The 21,830-nt window shown below is 33.1% G+C and overlaps 1 protein-coding gene across 1 annotated transcript; it reads left to right on the top strand.

Annotated features, from left to right (window-relative positions):
* The first annotated feature begins 319 nt into the window (after positions 1–319).
* gnsa (glucosamine (N-acetyl)-6-sulfatase a) lies at positions 320–21,032 on the top strand. Its single transcript, XM_059326068.1, has 14 exons — positions 320–709; positions 2,097–2,156; positions 3,767–3,970; positions 7,264–7,329; positions 10,684–10,782; positions 11,525–11,692; positions 11,771–11,853; positions 13,469–13,587; positions 13,765–13,868; positions 14,610–14,711; positions 15,784–15,894; positions 15,986–16,096; positions 17,007–17,167; positions 17,658–21,032. The coding sequence occupies exons 1-14, from the start codon at positions 548–550 to the stop codon at positions 17,731–17,733; spliced, it is 1,626 nt and encodes a 541-aa protein (XP_059182051.1). The 5' UTR covers positions 320–547; the 3' UTR covers positions 17,734–21,032.
* The last annotated feature ends 798 nt before the right edge of the window (positions 21,033–21,830 follow it).

Here is a 21,830-nt window from a genome sequence, read left to right as displayed (position 1 = left end):
ATATGGTTTGGGTTTTTGTTGTTGTTGGGTTTTTTATGTCACACTGTGGAAAAAATAAAATAAAAAAAGAATGCCTTTACATACATTCAATATTTTTGGTACATTTGATAACATATTCTTTCTTTAAAAATCATTTTTAATAATTTATGTTTTGTTTTTTTATTTGTGTGTTTTTTTTCCAGCTTTGGACCTCCTCAGTAGACGGCTCCTTGTTTATTTAAAACGAAATTAAAATAAACTACTGCAGTAAAAAAACAGAACATGCACCGTGTAGATAAAGAGAGTATAAGAGGATAATAAGAGTTATTTTTACTCATTAGTCATGCTGGAGGAGCTCCATGTCTCAGATCAGCTGACTGCAGCTTCCGGTAGCCGACAGCACATGACCGGGGAACAGGGAAGTGTTGTCTCAAACAGAAACAGGGCCGAGTCTGTCTTGGTTTTTCTGCGCAGAGAGGACTCGCTAACCACATTTCACGCTCTTATAAGGCGCCCTGCCAAAGGGAGAGGACGGACAGCTTCAGTGGTCTATTATTAATTTATAAAAATGGCTTTAAATCGCTCGTTTCCGCGCACTTTATTTAATTGTCTCCTAATCTGCGTCACTTTGTGGAGCAACCTGAGCACCGGGGTGTTTGCCAAATCATCCCGGAGACCAAACATTGTTTTGATCCTCACAGACGACTTGGACATCGCAATCGGGGGTCTGGTGAGTTGAATTTTAATGTTTTTGCGCTTTTATTGCACGCGATTTATTGCATTTTACGAGCTTGTTATCAGAGTCGTGACTTTGTACTTGCAGCAGCTCAATTGTTATGACACCAGAGGGGGAAAATATGTGATTTTAATCTGATGTATACTTGACTTTTAGTTTTTATTCCAGTCTGATTAAGCTGACTGCCCGCATTCCTCCTGGTTGGACACATCATTTAGGCATCTCACAGAGTCAGCAGCTTTATCACTTGCTCCAGTCTGCTCTCTCACCCTCCCTCCTTCTAAAAAAAATGAAATCTAGCGACCAAATCCCACTGAAAAATATGGGAATTTAGTGAGGAAGTGCTCAGATCTTGTAAAAGTTGCAATGCTACAGTGTCAGAATGTGCTGCTACAGTAATAGTCATGCATTTAAAATCTTATTTGATTAAAAGTACAGACTAATTTGCATCAAAATATACTAAATATATATAGGATGCAGTAGGCAGGATGATATATTTCCCCAGAAACTATCATGATAAGCGGCAGTATCATTGTATCAATGTCGTTTTAGTTTTATAACGATATTGGAGCATAATAGGTACATCCTTTTCCACAGGCATGAATCTTTAAATCTCGAGAATATTAAACATTGGTGTTGAAATATGGAAAAGAAATATTAAAATATCCTAGATAAATAAAACATGAATAAATAAACTACAACCCAAACAAATAAAATATACTTTCAGGCTCTGTTAACAAAATATGGCAATGAGATAAACATTATGTATTATATTGTTTTATTATTAAAATAACATATAAACAGCTGGAATAGCTGCTTGGGAAATATAGTTGTTTTTTTCAGCAATTCATACTGCCTGTCAAAAATTTGCAGCATTACTTTAAACAACACAAAAAGCAGAAAAAGTCACGCATTTAAACGTCAATTTATTGAGTCCAGGAAAACACTATTGTGTCCATTATTATATATCAAATGATAGGTAGATATAGTAATTAACGTGACAGGCCAAATCTGCCAATTTAGTGAGGAAGTACTCAGATCTTGTTAAAGTTGCAATACTACAGTGTCAGAATATGCTGCTACAGTAATAGTCATGCATTTAAAATGTTATTTAATTAAAAGTACAGACTTATTTGCATCAAAATATACTAAATATATATAGGATGCAGCATTGTAGTCCACGTTAAGCACTGATGCATTCAGCTTTATTCTAGAGAACAAGCTTAGTCATGAAGGCAGAGCTGCAGCCTCGTCACTTCATCTTGATTTGATGATGACTGGAAGAAAAAAAGAGCAAGCTTTTTGTATGAGCCACTGAGGCCAATAAATTATTCAGTTGATTAAATTATCTCATCTCACTTACTAACTGTTTTCCTTGCAGAGTCCACTCACCAAGACGAAAAAACTAATTGGTGATGCCGGAATATCATTCACAAACGCAGTGAGTATCCTCAACATTACTGTCATATTATGTCTCATCAGGGATCATTAAAGGGAAAGTTTGGATGTTTTGGGGTTGTATGTATCCATAATCAGTTTATTATCTACAGTAGATGGCAGTTGGCACAATCCCAGTTTAGAGAAGTAGGCAGGACACTGAAGCTGTTATTTTTGCTCTCTTCAAAGCCACCTTGCAGAACACTTACTGCTGCCTTGTTTGTTTGTGTTATTGTGACTTTTGTGTTTTAAAGGGTTAATTCAGATTCATCAAAATCTGGTGGCTTGAAGAAAGCATTCAGTTCCTTTTTGCAAAATGCAGTCTGCAAGGTAAAGCAGTGAAAATATGCTAAATAGAGAAGAAAAAGCCCTGTTTAGGTTTACACAAGGTGAAATTTAAGCTCTCTCCAAAGCCACCAGACTCCATTAAGAAAAACAGTAATTTTACCCTGCAGAACACAAGAGCTGCTGGTCTATATCTTCCTCTATCGGTTAGTTTGTTTGTTATTGTGTGACTTTGTTGAATGTGAACTAGCCCTTTGAAACACCAAAGTTGCACAATGACACAAACAAAGTAATTGATTGAGGCAGCAGTAGACCAGTAGGAGTAAAAAACTGTTTTTCTTAATGGAGTCTGGTGGCTTTGAAGAGAGCTAAAATATAGCTTCATTTCAAACCTGTGTAAACATAAACAGGGACTTTTCTTCTGTATTTAGAATATTTTCACTGCTTTACTTTGCAGATAGCACTTTGCAACAGGGAACTGTATGCTCTTTGCAACACTTTAAAACACTAAATTCATAATAACACATACAAACTAGCTGATCAAGGCAGCAGCAGACCAGCAACTTGTGTCTTCTGTGAAGTAAAATTAGTGTTTTTGTCAATAGAGTCTGGTGGCTTTGAAGAGAGCTTTAATACAGCTTCATTTCACCCTGTGTAAACATAAACAGGGCTTTTTCTTCTAAATTTAGAATATTTTCAAGTTCAAGGACTTAAACATTTTCACTGCTTTACCTTGCAGACAGCATTTTACAACAAGGAACTGACTGCTCTCTTCAACACTTTCAACACTTTAAAACACCAAAGTCACAATAACACAAACTATATATATAAACTAACCGATAGAGGCAGATGTATCCCAGCACCTTTTGTGTTATTCAGAGTAAAAATTACTGTTTTTCTTAATGGAGTCTGGTGGCTTTAAGAGCTTTAATGACAGCTTCATTTCACCCCTTCATGAACTTAAACAGGGCTTTTTCTTCTCTATTTAGAACACTTTCACTGCTTTACCTTGCAGACAGTGCTTTACAAAATTGAACTAAATGCTTTTTATCAAGCCACTGGATTATGGCGAATCCGAACTAACACCAAAGTCACAAAAACCCAAACAAACTTACCGATCAAGGCAGCAGTAAACCAGCAACTTGTGTCTTTTGTGAAGTAAAATGACTGTTTTTGTCAATGGAGTCTGGTGGCTTTGAGATAATACACTGACCGTGGATAAGTACGTCCTACAAACCCACTCCAATAAATTACAACTATCCCTTAAAGTGGCTGAAAAAGAAGATATTAGAGATAATAAAACAGGGTAATTTCCCGTCTCCCTCTCAGTTTGTGGCCAGCCCGCTGTGCTGCCCGAGTCGCGCCAGCATCCTGACGGGTAAATACCCTCACAACCACCACGTCATCAACAACACGCTGGAGGGGAACTGCAGCAGCGTCGCCTGGCAGAAGAGCGAGGAAGCCCACACCTTCCCCGCGCTGCTGAAGGCCAGCGGCTACCAGACCTTCTTCGCTGGGAAATACCTCAACCAGGTAAGAGGAGGATGATGATGATGATGATGATGATGATGATGATGATGATGATGGGACCACATAGAACATAAGAAGTACATAAAACTGGCAACAAATCCAGAGACTTTTTCTGGTGTTATTGGAGACTTTTGGAGACTCGTTCTTACTCTTCTTAACGAGTCCTCCTGCAGCAGTCTCTCCAGCTGCAGAGCCAGAGGGGATGTTAACACCTTTGCATCCAGTCTGCAAATTGCTAACAGGCTAACAGTTAGCTCTGTAGCAGTACAGTGTGTATGTGCTGCTGCTGCAGGAGGTGTTCACTTAGCGATCTGTTTGTTTACAATAAGCACCGGACACTAAAAACTGTTTCTATTGTTTGTTTAAAATTAGTGCAATAAAAATACAGATGTTTTCCCTAACATGATGAGTAATCGTGATTAATAATCATGATTATCATTTTGGCCTTAGTCTTGCAGCCCTAGTACATATCATAACACATGCATTCGAGCAGCAGATTCAGCATCAAGGCCTTCTTTTCTTCTTTTCTGAATGCTTCTTTAAAAAAACAGCATTTTTCAGAAGAAAGAAGGAAGTGAAACATCATTTCCAGTGTTGGTTTAGTCATGTTTACATTTGTTAAACAAAACAGACTTCCTGTTGTTCATTAATCTGCCTTTGAATTTCTTTATCAGTGTCTACAGATTGGAGGACAAAAGCTGACAAAATAAATACCTCAATAAAAACAGATTACGCTGTTAAATGTAACAACAATATAAAAAATAATATATGAATTAATTTGTATTTTTATTTACTTACCTTTGTATTATTTCCCGTATTTATTTACTTCATTTAACCTGTTATTTATTTATTTAATTTTTTGTAATTTTTAAATGTATTTACTTTTTTGTGTTAAATAAATCAAATTTTTGAGGAACTAAATAGGATGCTAATAAAAAATAATAAATACAAAATACATGAAATAAATAATGCAGGAAAAATAAATAAAAATATGAATTAATAAATGAATTAAAATTAAGTTAATAAATGTATTAAAATTTGATTATTAAAATTAAGCAAAAGTTAATATATAGAGAAATAATGAAAAAATTAATTAATACAAAACACATTTATTTATTTATTTATTGTTGCCTACATTTATCTTAATTATTTTTTGTACATTTAATGGCATATTAAGTTATTTTTTGAGAAATCAATTCATTTTTTGCTTCTGTCCTTCTTCCTACAGAGGCTAAAGATGTCCTCTAAGATAAGACAGTTGTTCTGTGCAGCGTTTTTGTAAAACCTCCAATTATAAATTGACTTTATGTCACTTCAGGTGATTTGTAGTAGTTAAAGTCACAAGATCTTCTGTCATTTGATTTTATCTCATGATAAAGTCCAACTGTCAAAGTTTGATCTGCCCTTGTGATAAACAGATGGTCGAATGAGGAACCGGGACTTTCACTTCCCCCGAATAACAAACAAACAAACAAACAAACAATGATTCATCCACTTCCCTCCTTCTTCTGTCTCTACCTCACTGTTTCTTAACTGTTTTTACCTTTGACCCTTAAACAGAGTCAACTTGTGACCCCACAGAGATCACCGGACTGAAATATCTCAACTATTGCATGTTTCTTACTCATGTTTCTCAAATGATAAATCCGACTGACTTTTATGTAGCGCCACCAGCAGGGCAAAGTTTGTATTTATCCACAAATTACCTCAACATATTTAAGACGGATAGTCCAAACATTTCTTTGCAGACAATAATGCTTCCCAGATAATAACCTGTAATGACTTTGATCCTCTAACTCATGGGTCTCAAACTCGCGGCCCGCGGGCCAATTGCGGCCCTCGTGATGATATTTTGTGGCCCTCACCTTGATATGAAAGTTTAATGTGAGTTTTATATGAATGTCTCTTTACCGTGTTGTGTGTAGAAGGTCCCTTTATTGCTCCAGCTGGAGCTTTGTTTCACTTGTTTCTATGACGACGTTAACAAAAAGAAAGGCAGCTGCTACCGGAGCGTTTATTATCTGCCGTGTTGTTGTTACCGGAAATGTTATGTAATGTAATTTTGTGTCCTTTTTTTGTAATTTTGTATCTTTTTCTAATAATGTTGTGTATTTTTTTGGTCATTTTGTGTCTCTTAAGTAATTTATTGTTTTTTCAGTCATTTGGCGTCTTTTTTTTTGGGCCATTTGGTGTTTTTTTTTAGTAATTTTTTGTATTTTTTAAAGTAATTTAGGGGTTTTTTTCTGTCATTTTGTGTATTTTGTGTCTTTTTTGGGTCATTTTGATACTGCCTCCAGCAGCCCCCAGGTAATTTGAGTTTGAGACCCCTGCTCTAACTTCACTTTTAGCGTCACCATCTGAGATAAGATAAGATCAGACTTTATTAATCCCACAGTGGGGAAATTTAGTTGTCGCAGCAGCTCAAGATTCAGACACATTGATATAGAAGACAGACTATAAAAAAATAAGACATATTCATACATTCTATATACATTATATACATACATTTCTGCTATTTGGCATTATTATTAATATATATTTTTGTGTTTGTTTTCCTGAGAGTACTTTGTATTTTACACATATTGCACATAGGAGAAAATATATTTCAGCATGTTAAATAAGTTTAAATAAATTGTTGCATGTAGTAGTATGAACATCTGGTTCACATTTATGACAATAATGTTGATTTTTCCAAAATACTTTGGTTTATTTAAATATGAAGGATGTGCAATATGAGTTGACAAGTCAATTTAATTTTGCCCCTTTAACTAGTCAGCATCAGAAATAATAATAATAATAATAACTTTAATTTATACAGCGCCTTTCAAGAAACCCAAGGACGCATTATATGAGACATACTAGTCGGTTAAACTTATTGCTAGAATTATTGTGATTTTTATAAAATGTACAAAAGCAAAAACAGCACAAACAATTTCAGTAATAATATTCGTATAAAAGAAAAAAATTAAACTTGTTAAAAGTGAGGTTTGAGATGCAAATAGTAGGAAAATATTTTGTTTTTATTTTAATATGGGTACAAATTTTTGTTTTTTTACATCACATTTATGGACCCTGGTTGCAGTAACATGTTTTATATTGTTTTATGATCATTTTAGTTATAAATTCTGTTCGTTATTATATCTATTCTACAGTTTGTTTTCTACAGTTATCAGTATTTTTTTTCTTCTGCTGTAACGGCAGATTTTCTGATAGGGGATCAAAAAACAACAACTTATTTTATCATTTTGTGTGTAAATATCATTAAATAAATGCACATTGTGCTGTGTGTGTTTCAGTACGGCCACTCTGAGGCGGGCGGAGTGGAGCACGTCCCTCCAGGCTGGAGCTACTGGGTCGGACTGGTGAGAATTCAACTTTTTTTAACCTTTCAGCCACAAAAAAACTCCGGGGGTCCTTCATGCCTGACGTCTTTAATCCAGAATAAAGTTTATTTAACAATAAACCGGTCCTGTCAGTTTAATCCTGATCCAGCTTAGCTTGTTTCAACAACTCGCTTCAAACAAGTCACAAGTTTCTCACTTTTTAAGTTGTTTGAAGGACAAGAAGCTCAGACAATAATTCACCAAATACTCAGATGTTTTTTCCTGCATGTGACTCTTTTTCTGGGGGGTTTTCATCTCACTTTTTTCTTTTGGTGGCATAAATGGACTTCAATATTATTTTGTATGAAAATTATATTAATGATAACTATATTGGAAGCAAAGAATGTCAGTATAATTTAACCCACATCCTGCATGTTGTTCATTTATATAGTTACATGTGCCATTAAATATACAGAAAATTTAAAATTATAAATTAAATTATACATTTTTTTTAATTTAAATTACACATTTTCTGTATTGTAAAATTAATAAAAATATGTAGGCATTAAATCATTCATAAATTGATATTTATGATTCAATTTTCCTCTTTATTTATTTACCTTTGTATTAATCCCTGTAATTATTTATTTACTTTCCTATTAAATTTTTCCCTAATTTATTGTATTTTTGGTAATTTTTTTCTTTATTTAGTTACATTTGTATTCATCCCTGTATTTATTTACTTTCCTATTTAAATTTCCTTTAATTGATTATAGTTTTGGTCATTTTAATTAATTTATTTTTAATAATTTACCTTTGTATTAATCCCTGTATTTATTTAGTTTAATATTTAATTTACCTTTCATTTATTATAGTTTTGGTAATTTATTTTAATTTATTTATTTACGTTGGTATTATTCCATTTATTTATTTATTTATTTACTTGCCAACTTAATTTTTCTTTAATTTATTATAGTTTTGGTATTTTTTATTTATTTATTTTTATTTACTTACCTTTGTATTAATCCCTGTATTTATTTAGTTTGATATTTAATTACCTTTAATTTATTGTAGTTTTGGGATTTTTTTATTATTTTTTTATTTACGTTTGTATTATTTTTTTATTTATTTTTTATTTATTTCATTTATTATAGTTTTGGTCATTTCTTTTAATTTATTTATTTACATTGGTATTATTCCCTGTATTTATTTATTTATTAACTTTCCAATTTAATTTCCCTTTTATTTATTTTAGTTTTGATAATTTTTTTATTTTTTTGTTGCATTTTTTTGGTTGATTTAAAGTAAATATATTACCGTTTGGGGTACAAACAGGGGGGATATGCAAAGGAAAAATAACAAATAAACAAATGCATTAATATACATACAAAAATATTGTTTTTTTTGACCATCAGTGCGTCAGAGTGGCGCTCTGAGTTCGGTTCACGTGGTCATGTGACTGCAGCTCTCTCCTGCAGAAGGAGCCAGACTAATAAAAGGTCTAAGATTAGATTTTCTTTAGGTCTCTGACTCTAACTGGGTTACTGAAGTCATGAAACAGAGGTCACGCCTGAAATACGACTTCAGCACGGACAAGTTTATCTTCAGCGTTACTGAACAAACACAGAACTGGTCTCATGACCTGACAGCTTATCACAACACACACACACAGTCAGGCAGGTTAGAAGGTTTCTCCTAGAGAGACGTTTCTTAAAGGAAACATCCACATTATTACTGCCTCAATCAACTCCTCTCAGCTTTAATGTGTCTGATTGTTGCTGTGGAGGTTACAGAGTCTTTGGTCACGTGTGTCGACACATGTGACCAGAATTAATTTTAAATTAATCCGTTTCTAATTCAAAGAGTCGACTGTGACGTACGAGACTATAAGTGCTCCGTGTAAAAGCCTTTTAGTGTTCAAGTGGTTTGTGAATTTGTTCTTATTTTACATCCATTATCTTTCCTGTTAGTCCATTAAATTATTGCCTTTCTGTGAACTATGTCTGATTTTATAAGCACCATCATTTATTGTCTTCCATACAACTAAAAAACATGAAATAACAATTATAAAACCATAAAAACGTTTTTAAGGCTGAATAAACTACAGGTGCATCTCAATAAATTAGAATATCATAGAAACGTTTATTTATGTCAGTAATTTAATTAAAAAAGTGGAAATAGATCCATTACACACAGAATGAAACATGTCATGTCTTAATTTATTTAATTTCTTCTAATTATAATGATTATGGCTTACATTTAATGAAAACCTAAAATTCAGCGTCTCAATTTTTTAAAATTTTTAGAAAAGACTAATTTTAAAACGTATGTTTTAACGTATGGAAATGTTGTCCTTTTATCTATAATTATTTTAATTAATTGACATTATTTTGTAAAAATCAGTTATCACTTTGATATTAAAGAGGTTTTTTTGCAAATTCTTGTCAAAAAAGCCAAATTATATTGACCATGATTTCATGTGTAAAACCAACAAAAGTTCCAAGGGGGGTGAATACTAAAAATACTAAATACTAAAACACTAAATTCATGTTTTTTTTATTAAATCTGGCAAAGTAGGAGTTAAATAATTAAATAAATACAAAAATAATCATGTATACATATACATCTCTGTGCATACGTTTAATTATGAACAAAAACACTTAATTTATTAGTATTTATTTATTAAACTATTTAGTTTATTTAGTTTATTCCTTCAGCAAATTATAATTATTTCATGCATTTTTTTTTCCATCAGTACCTTTCTATTGTTTAGGTTGTTAAACATGAAAATGTCCTATTTTTAAATAAATTTAATGTTGTTTTTCAATTAAGTATGAAAACAAAAATTCTGTAACAGGATATTTAGTCTATTCATCCTAATTTTTGTTTGCTTTGCCAGTGAATACGACACGATTAACATCTTGATCCAGTTTGACTTCCTAAAGGAAAGAAACTAATGTTCACTTTTTGCCCCAGTTACAAAACAACGTATTTAATATAAATCCGATTTTTTTTTTTCCAGTTTTACAGATGAATGACTGGTTTTATGCCTTATGCCTGCAACATATATGATTGTTAGATAAAGAAGAAAGAAAAAATTGCTCAATTTCAAAATAAGAGCATTCCATAAAAGCTGTCTGTGTTTCCAGGAGAAGAACTCTAAATACTACCAAAATAAGAGCATTTAATAAAAGCTGTCTGTGTTTCCAGGAGAAGAACTCTAAATACTACCAAAATAAGAGCATTTAATAAAAGCTGTCTGTGTTTCCAGGAGAAGAACTCTAAATACTACCAAAATAAGAGCATTTAATAAAAGCTGTCTGTGTTTCCAGGAGAAGAACTCTAAATACTACCAAAATAAGAGCATTTAATAAAAGCTGTCTGTGTTTCCAGGAGAAGAACTCTAAATACTACAACTACACTCTGTCAGTGAACGGGAAGGCGGAGCAACACGGAGAAGACTACAGCAAAGATTACCTGACAGACGTCCTGGTGAGACAACAACACTTCACTTTTTAGATTATGTCTGTTTTTTTATTTATCTTTTTTATATAGGTGATGGCTGAAAATGTTGCCTTAAATTTGTCACATTGACAGTATTATACATTCAATTTCTGCCTTTCTGCCTTTATTTTCTTTGCCATTATTAAAATATTATAGCCTCAATTCCACAAACAAGTGGACACTGTAAAATGTAAATAAATAAAAAAAACATCAAATTGACCCATTTCAAAAAAATAGTTAAAAGTATTATTTCTTAAAGAGAAAATTCTGGGAAAAAATCTATGTCATGTAAAACCATTGTATTTATATGTAGGTATTTCCAATGTTTATTTAAAAAAAAAATGAACATGCATTTTTTATGAAAAAAGAGTGAATTATCCTCATTGAATCATGATCTGTGAAAAAAACACCGTTGCACTAAATATTGATTAAGATGGTTAGTAATGGAGTTATTAATGAAGTATAAACAATGTTTATTGGGATTTTTTAGTTTCTGACACGTTTGTGTTTTGTTTTTTTAATTTTTATTATTTTATTTTTTTTGATCTCTCATTCACTTGTGACTGTTTTTTTTTCTTCTGTTTTTTTCTTCTTTTTTTCGTTTCTGACACTTTTAGATAATTAAACGGGCCAATTTGACCCACGAACATTATTGCTGTTCCTGAGAAACGAACATATCAGGAGGGTTAATTAAGCTGAAAGTGATGGTGGTTCTCTGTCTGTGTCTCAGGCCAACAGGTCTCTGGACTTCCTGCAGTATAAATCCAACTACCTGCCGTTCTTCATGATGGTTTCCATCCCGGCTCCTCACTCCCCCTGGACCGCTGCTCCCCAGTACCAGAACAGCTTCAACACCACCAAGGCCCCCCGGGACCCCAACTTCAACGTCCACGGGAAGGTAAGACGCTCCTCCTTTCATTCACACGTCTCCTCTGTTAACTGGAGAAAATAAAAACCATTTAATGTTTTATTTCAGGACAAACACTGGCTGATCCGACAGGCTAAAACCCCCATGACCAACTCGTCTGTTCAGTTTCTGGATGATGCGTTCAGGAAACGGTCAGATTTGTTTCTTCTCTAACTCGTCTTCTGCTTCAAATATCTGCCTCAGGCCTCTTTTCTACTCTTTATTCTAGTTTTTCCACTTTCATTTTATGTTTTTTTCCAACTTTAACACAAAAACCTGTCAAAAGTAATAACAAAGAGTTACATTCCTTATAATTAATCAACTTTAGTCACAAAAACAGAAAACACAAGACTAAGATTTCCTTCCAACAGTGTTTTTTGCTTTTCTGTGTCCTGAATAACGTCCATTTCTCCCACTTTTCTTCAAAATGCATTTGTTGCATTCTCAGACGTTGTTTTAATGATTCTTTTTTACAAGTTGACCCTTTATCGGGCGAAGAACTATATTTGGTAACTTCAGCGGATATTAAAACTGGGTCCCCATGTCTCTTTGTGTGGTCATAGAACCACATGGGTTTCTTCCAGCTAATCAGCAAAGATCAGGCTACGTCACAGGGGTAGTATTTCGAGAAAAAAGTCCCAGATTTACGAGAAAAAAGTGGAAAAAAGCAACTTTTTTCTCGCAGATTCACCACTTTAAATCTCATAAATCTGCACATTTTTTCTCATAGATTTTCCACTTTAATCTCGTAAACTCTTTTCTCAAAATATGACCTCCCTCCCCGGGTCCGTATGTTTATTTACACATTCTGGCTGTATGTAATATCCTCCAATATTCTCTAGGGTTGAAATTTGGAATTTGCAAGTATTTCAGTGAGTGCCCTATTAAGGGTTAATGTCTTTGTCCTCTGTTTTAAAGGTTAGATTCACTTTCTTGATTCATGTTTGTCTTTCTAAAATTCAATAAGAGGAAATATCTTCCTCTGCTCCTCTGCTTTCTCATTGAATTCGATTATTTCTCCTCCTTGTTATAGCTCCCTTCTCGTCATCTTTCCTTTCCTTTCTCCTGATGTTTTGTATTTCTTTGGTTTCAACAAGTATTGTTGCCAAGACAACTATTATTCATTTTTGCCAGTAAACAAGGTAAATAGTCAGTATAAAACAGTTATTACACCCTCAATAAAGTTCTATCTTATCTTATCTTATCTCATCTTCTGGGCTTTTTCTTTGTAATTTTGCAGCCAGAGTTCAGTTTGGTTTCACTGCTGCTCTCTTTCTTTAGAAATAGATATTACTAGTCAAGCCGAATATTTAATGTTTATTAAATGCTAAAAAATATTGAAAAACAAAAGTGGGAATATGGGCAGTAATTCAGACAAAATATTTGTTAAAAAAATAAATAAATAACGAATAATTAAATGATGCTGTATTGAGATAAAAACATGAATTAATATTCTATTTAAACCCAGCATTATTTATGCATTATGATCCATTTTTCAGCCCTCATTTATTCAGAAACTTTGTTGGACAGTTGAGAATAAATTAGTAGAGAAGTTTTTACTTTGCATGATATTATTGATCTTTGACTGAATAAATGAGGTGAGGTTCTCATCTCTCTTTCCTCACGACATCATGATGATGACATAACATAAATTTTGCAGCCAGGGTTCAGTTTTGTTTCACTGCTGCTCTCTTTCTTTAGAAATAGATATAACTAGTCAAGTTGAATATTTAATGTTTATTAAATGCTAGAACTACTGGCCTCTAGGTGGCGAACTCTGCTGTCAGTGGACGACCTGGTGGAGAAGATAGTGAAGAGGCTGGAGGTGCGAGTGGAGCTGGACAACACCTACATCATCTTCACCTCCGACAACGGATACCACACAGGTACGTAACCATGGTTTCTGTGTCTCACACAATCTGCCTGCTAACTAAAGAGAAATTAAGTTTAAGGAAAAATTCTAAATGATGGAGTGATCCAGACATTTTCTAACACAAAGTTAGAGGACTGAGGACTCGATGCAGGTCCTCAAAGTGTTTTTTGTCTTTCCGTGTCTCCTTCAGGTCAGTTCTCTCTTCCTCTGGACAAACGGCAGCTCTACGAGTTCGACATCAAAGTTCCTCTGATGGTCCGAGGACCCAACATCAAACCCAACCAGACCAGCCAGGTACACACACACACACACACACACACACACACACACACACACACACACACACACACACACACACACACACTCGTACTTCTATCTTTGTGAGGACCCTCATTGGAACGGTGAATTCCCTTGCAAGGTTATAATAGTTTTGTATTTTTCATTAGTCTTATTTTTAATTTTGTTGTGAATTTGTGTTTTCAAATTCAGTTAGTTTTAGTTAGTTTTTAGAGTGAGTTTGCTAGTTTTAGTTTAGTATTTTTTTTTTTATGCTTTAGTTTTAGTTGAGTTTTTATTAGTTTTAGTTTTTTCTAATGGGGTATTTGTTGGGTGGGAGATTAAAAGAGGTCACAGTAAATTTTGCCTTTATTTTCTTTGCCTGATCCATCTTCATTATGTATGAAAAAAGTTGACAAAGATGAAAACGAAGGACATTTTCACTATAATTTTAGTTGGTTTTGTAACCACACAATACATTTTCAGTTAATTATCATTAACATGTAACCTTTAACCCTTAAAACAAAGTCTGAAATCTCAAAAAAGCCTTTAAAGAAGTGAGGACCGGCTGAAATGTCCTCACTTTGCAAAAATGTCCTCACTCTGTTGGTTAAAAACGTGTTGTGGTCCTCACTATGTAGGAAGTACAAGAACACACACACACACACACACACACACCTGTTCTGTCTCTCTGCTGTCTGTCTGTTGAAGTGAACTCTAATATAATATAATAATAAAGTGTGTCTGTCTGTCTGTCAGATGTTGGTGGCCAACGTGGACCTCGGTCCGACCGTCCTCGACATCGCCGGCATCAACGTCAACAAGACGCAGATGGACGGCATGTCCTTCCTGCCGGTGATGGTGAGATCACTCTGCTCATGTTTTTTTCTTTTTTCATTATTTGAATAATACAGAACAGACGTTATGTCATCATGAGGACGGAGAGATGGAGCGTCCTGCTGCCATCCTGCAACCTCACCTCATTTATTCTGTCAAAGATTCATATTATCATGCAAAGTAAAAACTTCTCTACTAATTAATTCTCAACTGTCCACAAAAGTGGACTGAATAAATGAGAGCTGAAAAATCAATCATAATGCATAAATAATGCTGGATTTAAATAGTGTCTAGATGATATTATTTCATGTTTTTATCTCAGCACATGACCATTTAATTATTCATTATTTTCTTTCTTTTTTTAACAAAAATTTGTCTGAATCACTGCCCATTTTCCCACTTTTGTCGTAATATTTTTTTTTTAGCATTAAATAAATGTTAAATATTCATCATGAGAAGTAATATCCATTTTTAAAGAAAGGGGGCTGGGGGACAGTTTTTTGTTTTTAAAAAATGAATAAATATATTTAAAATATTTAAAATAAACACAGTAGATACATCTACTTATATAAATAAATATCAGTATTAATTGAAATTTATTATTTTTTAAATATTTTTTTACAACATTATTAACATTTTATTGTTGTTGTTTTACATTAATTTGAATGGATGATATTAAAAAGTTGCATTGCTGAGGTTTAGAAAATAAGCAACATGAATAAATGAGATTCACAAAAATATGATGATTATGCACAAACCTCGTGTGTGTGTGTGTGTGTGTGTGTGTGTGTGTGTGTGTGTGCCTGGCTGGTCTGGTTGGGTTTGATGTTTGGTCCAAATTAATACGTTATCAATTTTTTTCCCCCAATAATATTTAAATTTACCATTAATTCAATAGAAAAACATTTTAAATAATTAATATAACACAAAATAAATGAATTAAAAATAACTTGTAATGTAATTATATTTAAACATTAAAAATATGTAATTTCATAATTATATGGACAATAAAAACAAGTGTTAAATTGATACAGTGCACTTCTAATTAATACATTTTTACCCCAATAACATAATATATGTGTGTGTGTGTCCCCAGGAGGGGAAGATGAACAGCAGCAGCTGGAGGACCGACATCCTGGTGGAGTACGAGGGAGAAGGCAGCACGGTGACGGACCCCGCCTGCCCGCTGCTGGGGCCCGGCGTCTCGGTACGACAGGAAACTCTGATATTAATATCTGTGGGGGAAAAGAATAAAATAATTATTGTCTTTGTTGCACCTGTCCTGTCTCTGTCTCCAGGAGTGTTTCCCAGACTGTGTGTGTGAAGACTCGTACAACAACACGTATGCGTGTGTGCGCACCGTCGCCCCCTCTGTCAACCTGCAGTACTGCGAGTTTGACGACAATGAGGTTTGTTTTCAATAATAATAATACATTATATTTGTATATCGCTTTAAGAAGGCACCCAAAGACACTTTACATAATAAAAGACAACAGGAAGAAACCATTTAAATATTATCAGTATAAAAACACAGTTACAACAACTAAGGACAACAAAACATAACATCAGTAAATATATTAAAGCTACAAGCTACTAACAACAGTAAAAGCACTGTTTTTCTCTGTCAGTGTTCATTTTATTGTGAAAATAAAGAATAAAAGGTACATGCCACGACCAGAAGGAAAATAATTGTATGCTTGGATGTGCTGAAATTAATTTGGTTACTTAAACCTCTGAACCCGACAACCTGCTGGTGGATCTGAAAGACAAAAGGGTTTTTTTTTGTTTTGTTTTTTTAAATCGACAAAATTACACCATTCATGATAGCCAGAAATTGTAAAAAAAAAAAAAATGAAATTATTGTCAGATTAAAAAAAATAGATGGTTCTTGAATGAATCATGTCTGATGAATGCTTCCACATCAAGAAAAATAACCAAACGTAAGCTTGAAATAGTGATATTTAATTAAAATTGATTGATATAATCTGGCCAAAAATAAACCATTTGCACTACCGTTTACACAGAGCAGAGAGGAGAGGACAAGAGTGGCTGTAAACATGTGTAGACTTCAATATGTACAGCATATGGATTAATGACATTATAACTATTATTCTGCACAAAAGAAATGTTTAGGTTCACCCTACTTCTAGCCATGATTGTGCCGTTTCCATAGAGACGCAGGATTTATATGTTTCAGTGAAAAACTCGTCCACAGAGCTTCTACCTGCATGTTAAGATTCCTCACTTTGGCGCCATCTGGTGGTGGAAGGCATCAGTGTTTTAGTTTCTGGTCTAAAGTTTGTGGTTGTGTCCCTGTAGGTGTTTGTGGAAGTCTACAACGTGACGGCAGACCCGTACCAGCTGACCAACATCGCTAAGACCATCGAGCAGGAGGTCCTGGAGAAGATGAACCACCGGCTGATGATGCTGCAGTCCTGCTCCGGACAGTCCTGTCGGACCCCCGGAGTCTACGACACCAGGTCTGTTCACTGCTGCACGCTTTACTGCTTCACTCAAAGGTTAACCTTGTTTATAAAAGAGGAAGAGGTCTGATTTTATCCAAATTTAATTTACTCATACTTCTAAAATGTTTTACTTCCTGCTGCAAGAACACACTGATTAACTGAAGAATCGAAAATGAAGAATCCGCTCACTGCAAACTAAAACACTCTGCAAAGTAAAAATACATGTGCATTTTTAAAAATAAAATGGATAAATAAAAAACATATTTTAAAAATATTTCTTACCATTAATAAAAACATTTAAAATTAAAATAAAAAGTAATTTCTGAATATTTTTTTAATTGATTTTTTTTAATTATCGCTGAAAAATTATCCAGTAATTTTAAAGAAAATATGATTTAGAATAATTAAATAGGAAATTTAATCAAAGGCTAAATCTGCTCATTGTTTGACTTATAAACAGCCTCTCACACACAGCAGCATCACCTCCTGTTCCTTGTTTTCTCAGGTATAAGTTCGACCCTCGGCAGATGTTTTCCAGCCACAGCTGGCGGCTCAGCAGACTGAGACAGAAGATGAAGTAAGAAGGAGGAAGAGGAGGAGGAGGAGGAAGAGGAGGGCTGTATGGTGTTGTGTATCAGCCTTTCCTGCTGTTGTTGCCTTGATTTCAGGCCTCCTGAGCCAGAGTCTCTGTGTGGATGAGAAGGGATCAGGTGGGTTCTCTGTGTTTCGGTTCTCTGGAAGCTCCTTTAAAGCTTCGCTTCGGCTGCTGTTTAGTGAGTTTGTCTGTAGGTGTGCAGGGAAATGATTCAGGACAGAGTCACACTCACAAGCCATTAACTCACGTTTTCTTATCAATGTTATTTAAAAAGTCCTGCAAACAAATATTTCACCCAGTTCTTAAAAAAATGTGTGTTTTTCTCTCATATCACCAGTTTCCAAAAGCTTTTTTTGTGTGTTTTGATGCATTCAGATGGTCCTCAAACATGTCAGAAGGTGGAAATTGAATTTACAAATCTGATTTTCTGGCTCATTATTAACGTTTGGGCAGTAAAAAAAAAAATGAATTGGAGTGATCACAGACTTTTAACTGCACATACAGTCATGGAAAAAATTATTAGAACGCCCTTTTTCTTCAATTTTTGGTTTATTTTAATGCCTGATACAACTAAAGGTACATTTGTTTGGACAAATATAATGATAACAACAAAAATAGCTTTTAATTTAAGACCTGATATCTAGAAAATTTCCATGTTTTTCTTGATAATAACCAAAATCATTATCACGAAAACCATGGAAAATGTCTAGATATCAGCTCTTAAATTAAACTCTTATCAGCTATTTTTATTGTTATCATTATATTTGTCCAAACAAATGTACCTTTAGTTGTACCAGCCATTAAAATGAACAAGAAATAGAAAAAAAACAAAAAAAGGTGGTCTAATAATTTTCCCATGACTGTATTTGTGTTGTGATAATGATCTAAAAGTGACGATAAAAAGGTTGAAAAAGTTGAATTCTGACCTGTGAGCCGTCTGTAATGTTGTCTCTGGTAGATGTGAATGGGTGATGATGTTCGTGCCTGAAGTAAAAAGAAAAAGAACTGGGATATAAAGAGAGAGCGCCACCTACAGGAACTTAATAAACAGGCAGTCCAACAGAAAACACTTCCCACAGACATGATGAGTGCCTAAAGACACGTTTACCCTCCAGCTGTCACTTCCACACTCAAAGATACATTATGGACAGAATGACTGAAGAGTTATTATACACTGAAAACAACCAACATGTAGTCTGGAATCACATTTCATTCAATATTAAATACATAAATATATAAACATGTCTATAAGATAAATATGGCTATGAAATAAATCCTGAAATAAATAAATGAAGCAAAAGATATATCAATACATGTAATATATATATATATAAATATGGCATTGGGAAATAAAAGTCCCCTGAAATAAATAGATGAGGGAATAAATACATTCATAAATGTGATACAAATTAATGTGGAATAAATGTGTAAATGGAAATGTGGGATAAGAAAACAAAAGTCCTGAAATAAAATGAATAATTAAATAAATGTTAAATCATTTTGTTAAACAAAGACACCTGAAATAAATAACTGAGGCAATAAATATAAAAATAAATGGAATAACTATAACTATAACTATATATATATATATATATATATATATATATATATAATAAAATCAATGTACCAATAGGAAGCAAAAGGTTCCTGAAATTATATTTAAAAAAAACAAATAAATCAATATGGCATTAGGAAATAAAAGTTCCCCACAACAAACAAAGAGAAGATCTTTAAAAAAAATCCTTATTTTTTTTTATAGTTATCAAACTATATTGACTAATTTATACATTTATATTTACAATAATTTTATCTTTATATATTTATTGCCTCAATTATTAATCTCGGGGTTTATTTCATAGCCACATTAATTTATTTCTTTAGAATATTTTTTTAATTTATTTAATATTGGAAGAAATGGCATCCCATAGTGGCTTTTAAAGGAAAACTTTTTGCTACCAAAAAAAAAAAGCAAATTAAAGCAAAACTAAAGCCATTTTTGGACAAAAAGTTTCAGATTATGTTTGTCACAATAAATCATCTGGACCGAAGAATCACATCACTGAGCATTTAACAAATGAAAACAGGAATTTCACAATTATAACTGGTTGGATCATCAGCAAACAGTTAGGGGAAAAATGTGTCATTTTAGTAAAAAAAAATAAACTTTTATGTCTAAAATTAGTCCTGAAATGATTTGAAAGAATATATTAGTAGCATTAATAAAAGCCTTCATCCAAGTTTAGTTCATAAATATGATTTAAAGGTTTATTACGTAGTTTCCAGCATCAAACGTTCATTATTTCAGTGATTTATCTCGACTGAAAAGTGTTAAAGCGCCTTTTTCATCCACAAATTTCAAATTAAATGTCACTTTTTGTCTTTTTTTAATGATTTCATTTCATTCTGCGTTTATTTAAGTCACGACTGTCACTTTAAATTAACAGAAAAACAAACATTTCTATGTCGGGGACGAACATTTCCAGTATTTTCCTTATAATTTCAATGTTCTGTAGCGTTTCACTGAGCCAAATCTGAAACATTTGTCTGGTACGGAGATTAACTTCCTGGCGGAGACGAAGAAGAAGTCATTTTTAGAAAGATAGAAGATTTATCTTGCCAAAAACAACATTTTTTCCATCATCAGGGTTTCAGTCAACACAGTTTTAGATGTTTTTTTGTTTGTTTTATTTATGTTTAACACAATTTTTGTTCTATGAGTTGGATGTGAGGCCAAATAAAAGTAAAAAAAATATCTATATTTGATACATTTTTCAATGCAAACTTCTCCTGCAAACTTCAAGAGAACTGAATGTTTTCTTTTTATGTTTATTGACAGAAAAAAATCGGAAATTTGCTGGAATTTTAGATTAAGATTGAATAAAAGTTGGATATTTTTCAGATCAAAGCTGCCTACAGCCAGTGTTTTTAATTTTGAAATTAAAATTAAATAATCTGAGCTGATTTCTAACATCCAACCAAAGATTTGATCAGGAGACTTTTGAGGGAAAAGTGTTAATAAACGACATTAAGAAAGTCTCGTCACATCTGCATGACATCTGTTGTAAAATGTTTCTCGTGTGTTTATTTTCATTGTGAATTATTTTCTAACTGACAAGCGAAGCAGACAAACAGCTGCTCGTTCCTCTGCTACTGTCGTCGTTATTCTGGGAATGAGAATATTAATAACACGTTCATAAATATATACATACAGCCTCTTTCTTCCTCTGTGGTTTGTTCTGATTCACACCTGGACTGAATTAATGTGAGACACTGAGATCAACATGTGATTATTATTATTATTATTATTATATTTCCTCATGTTTCACTTCACTGATGCACTTTTCAATCTGTCAGAACTGTTTGACTTCAGAGCCCTTAGTTTTATTTTTATTCTTTAGAGTAGTTTTTTTGATGATTACGTGTTTTTTGTCCAAATAAAGAGATTGTCGAAATATCACAAAAGGTTCTGCTCAGTTTTTTCATTTCTATTGTCTATTTTGCTTATTATCTAATCCCCCCTCTTTATTATTCATTTAATTTTTTTAAATTAATTATTATTTTCTCCTTTGATTAATTTATGATCTTATTAATTTATTTTCCCTTTAATATACATTTATTTATTTTACTTTTTTAATGACTCATTTATCAATTTTTTTCCCTTTTTTGATTATTTATCTTTTTAACCTTTTTATTATATACCCCCTTATTCATTTATAATTTCTTTATTATAAATGTATTGATTTTACTTTAATTAGGGACCGAGCACTAACGGTGCGAGGACCCTATTGTAATTGGTCCGTCTATTATTATTATTCTTCCGCTTCTCCCAAATGAGTCGCCTGCAAAATGCCTTTATCATATTCAAAACCCCATCAAATTTGGAATATACATAAATCTCCGCTGAAATTTACGTATTCTAGTGGTCAAATAAACTTTTGTTAAACTGAGAACTTGGACGTCTGCTGCTCATCATTCCCCATCAACGACTGCGCAGAAATAATTGGTGAGGATTTTTTGTTGTTGGAATCAGATTATTCAATTTTCAGGGTTTCCTCATGCAATTTTTCTAACACTTGGTACAAC

This window comes from Centropristis striata, chromosome 22 (assembly GCF_030273125.1).
Source record: "Centropristis striata isolate RG_2023a ecotype Rhode Island chromosome 22, C.striata_1.0, whole genome shotgun sequence".
Taxonomy (NCBI): domain Eukaryota; kingdom Metazoa; phylum Chordata; class Actinopteri; order Perciformes; family Serranidae; genus Centropristis; species Centropristis striata.
The sequence above is the reverse complement of the archived record's forward strand: the minus strand, read 5'-3'. Positions and strand labels throughout refer to the sequence as shown.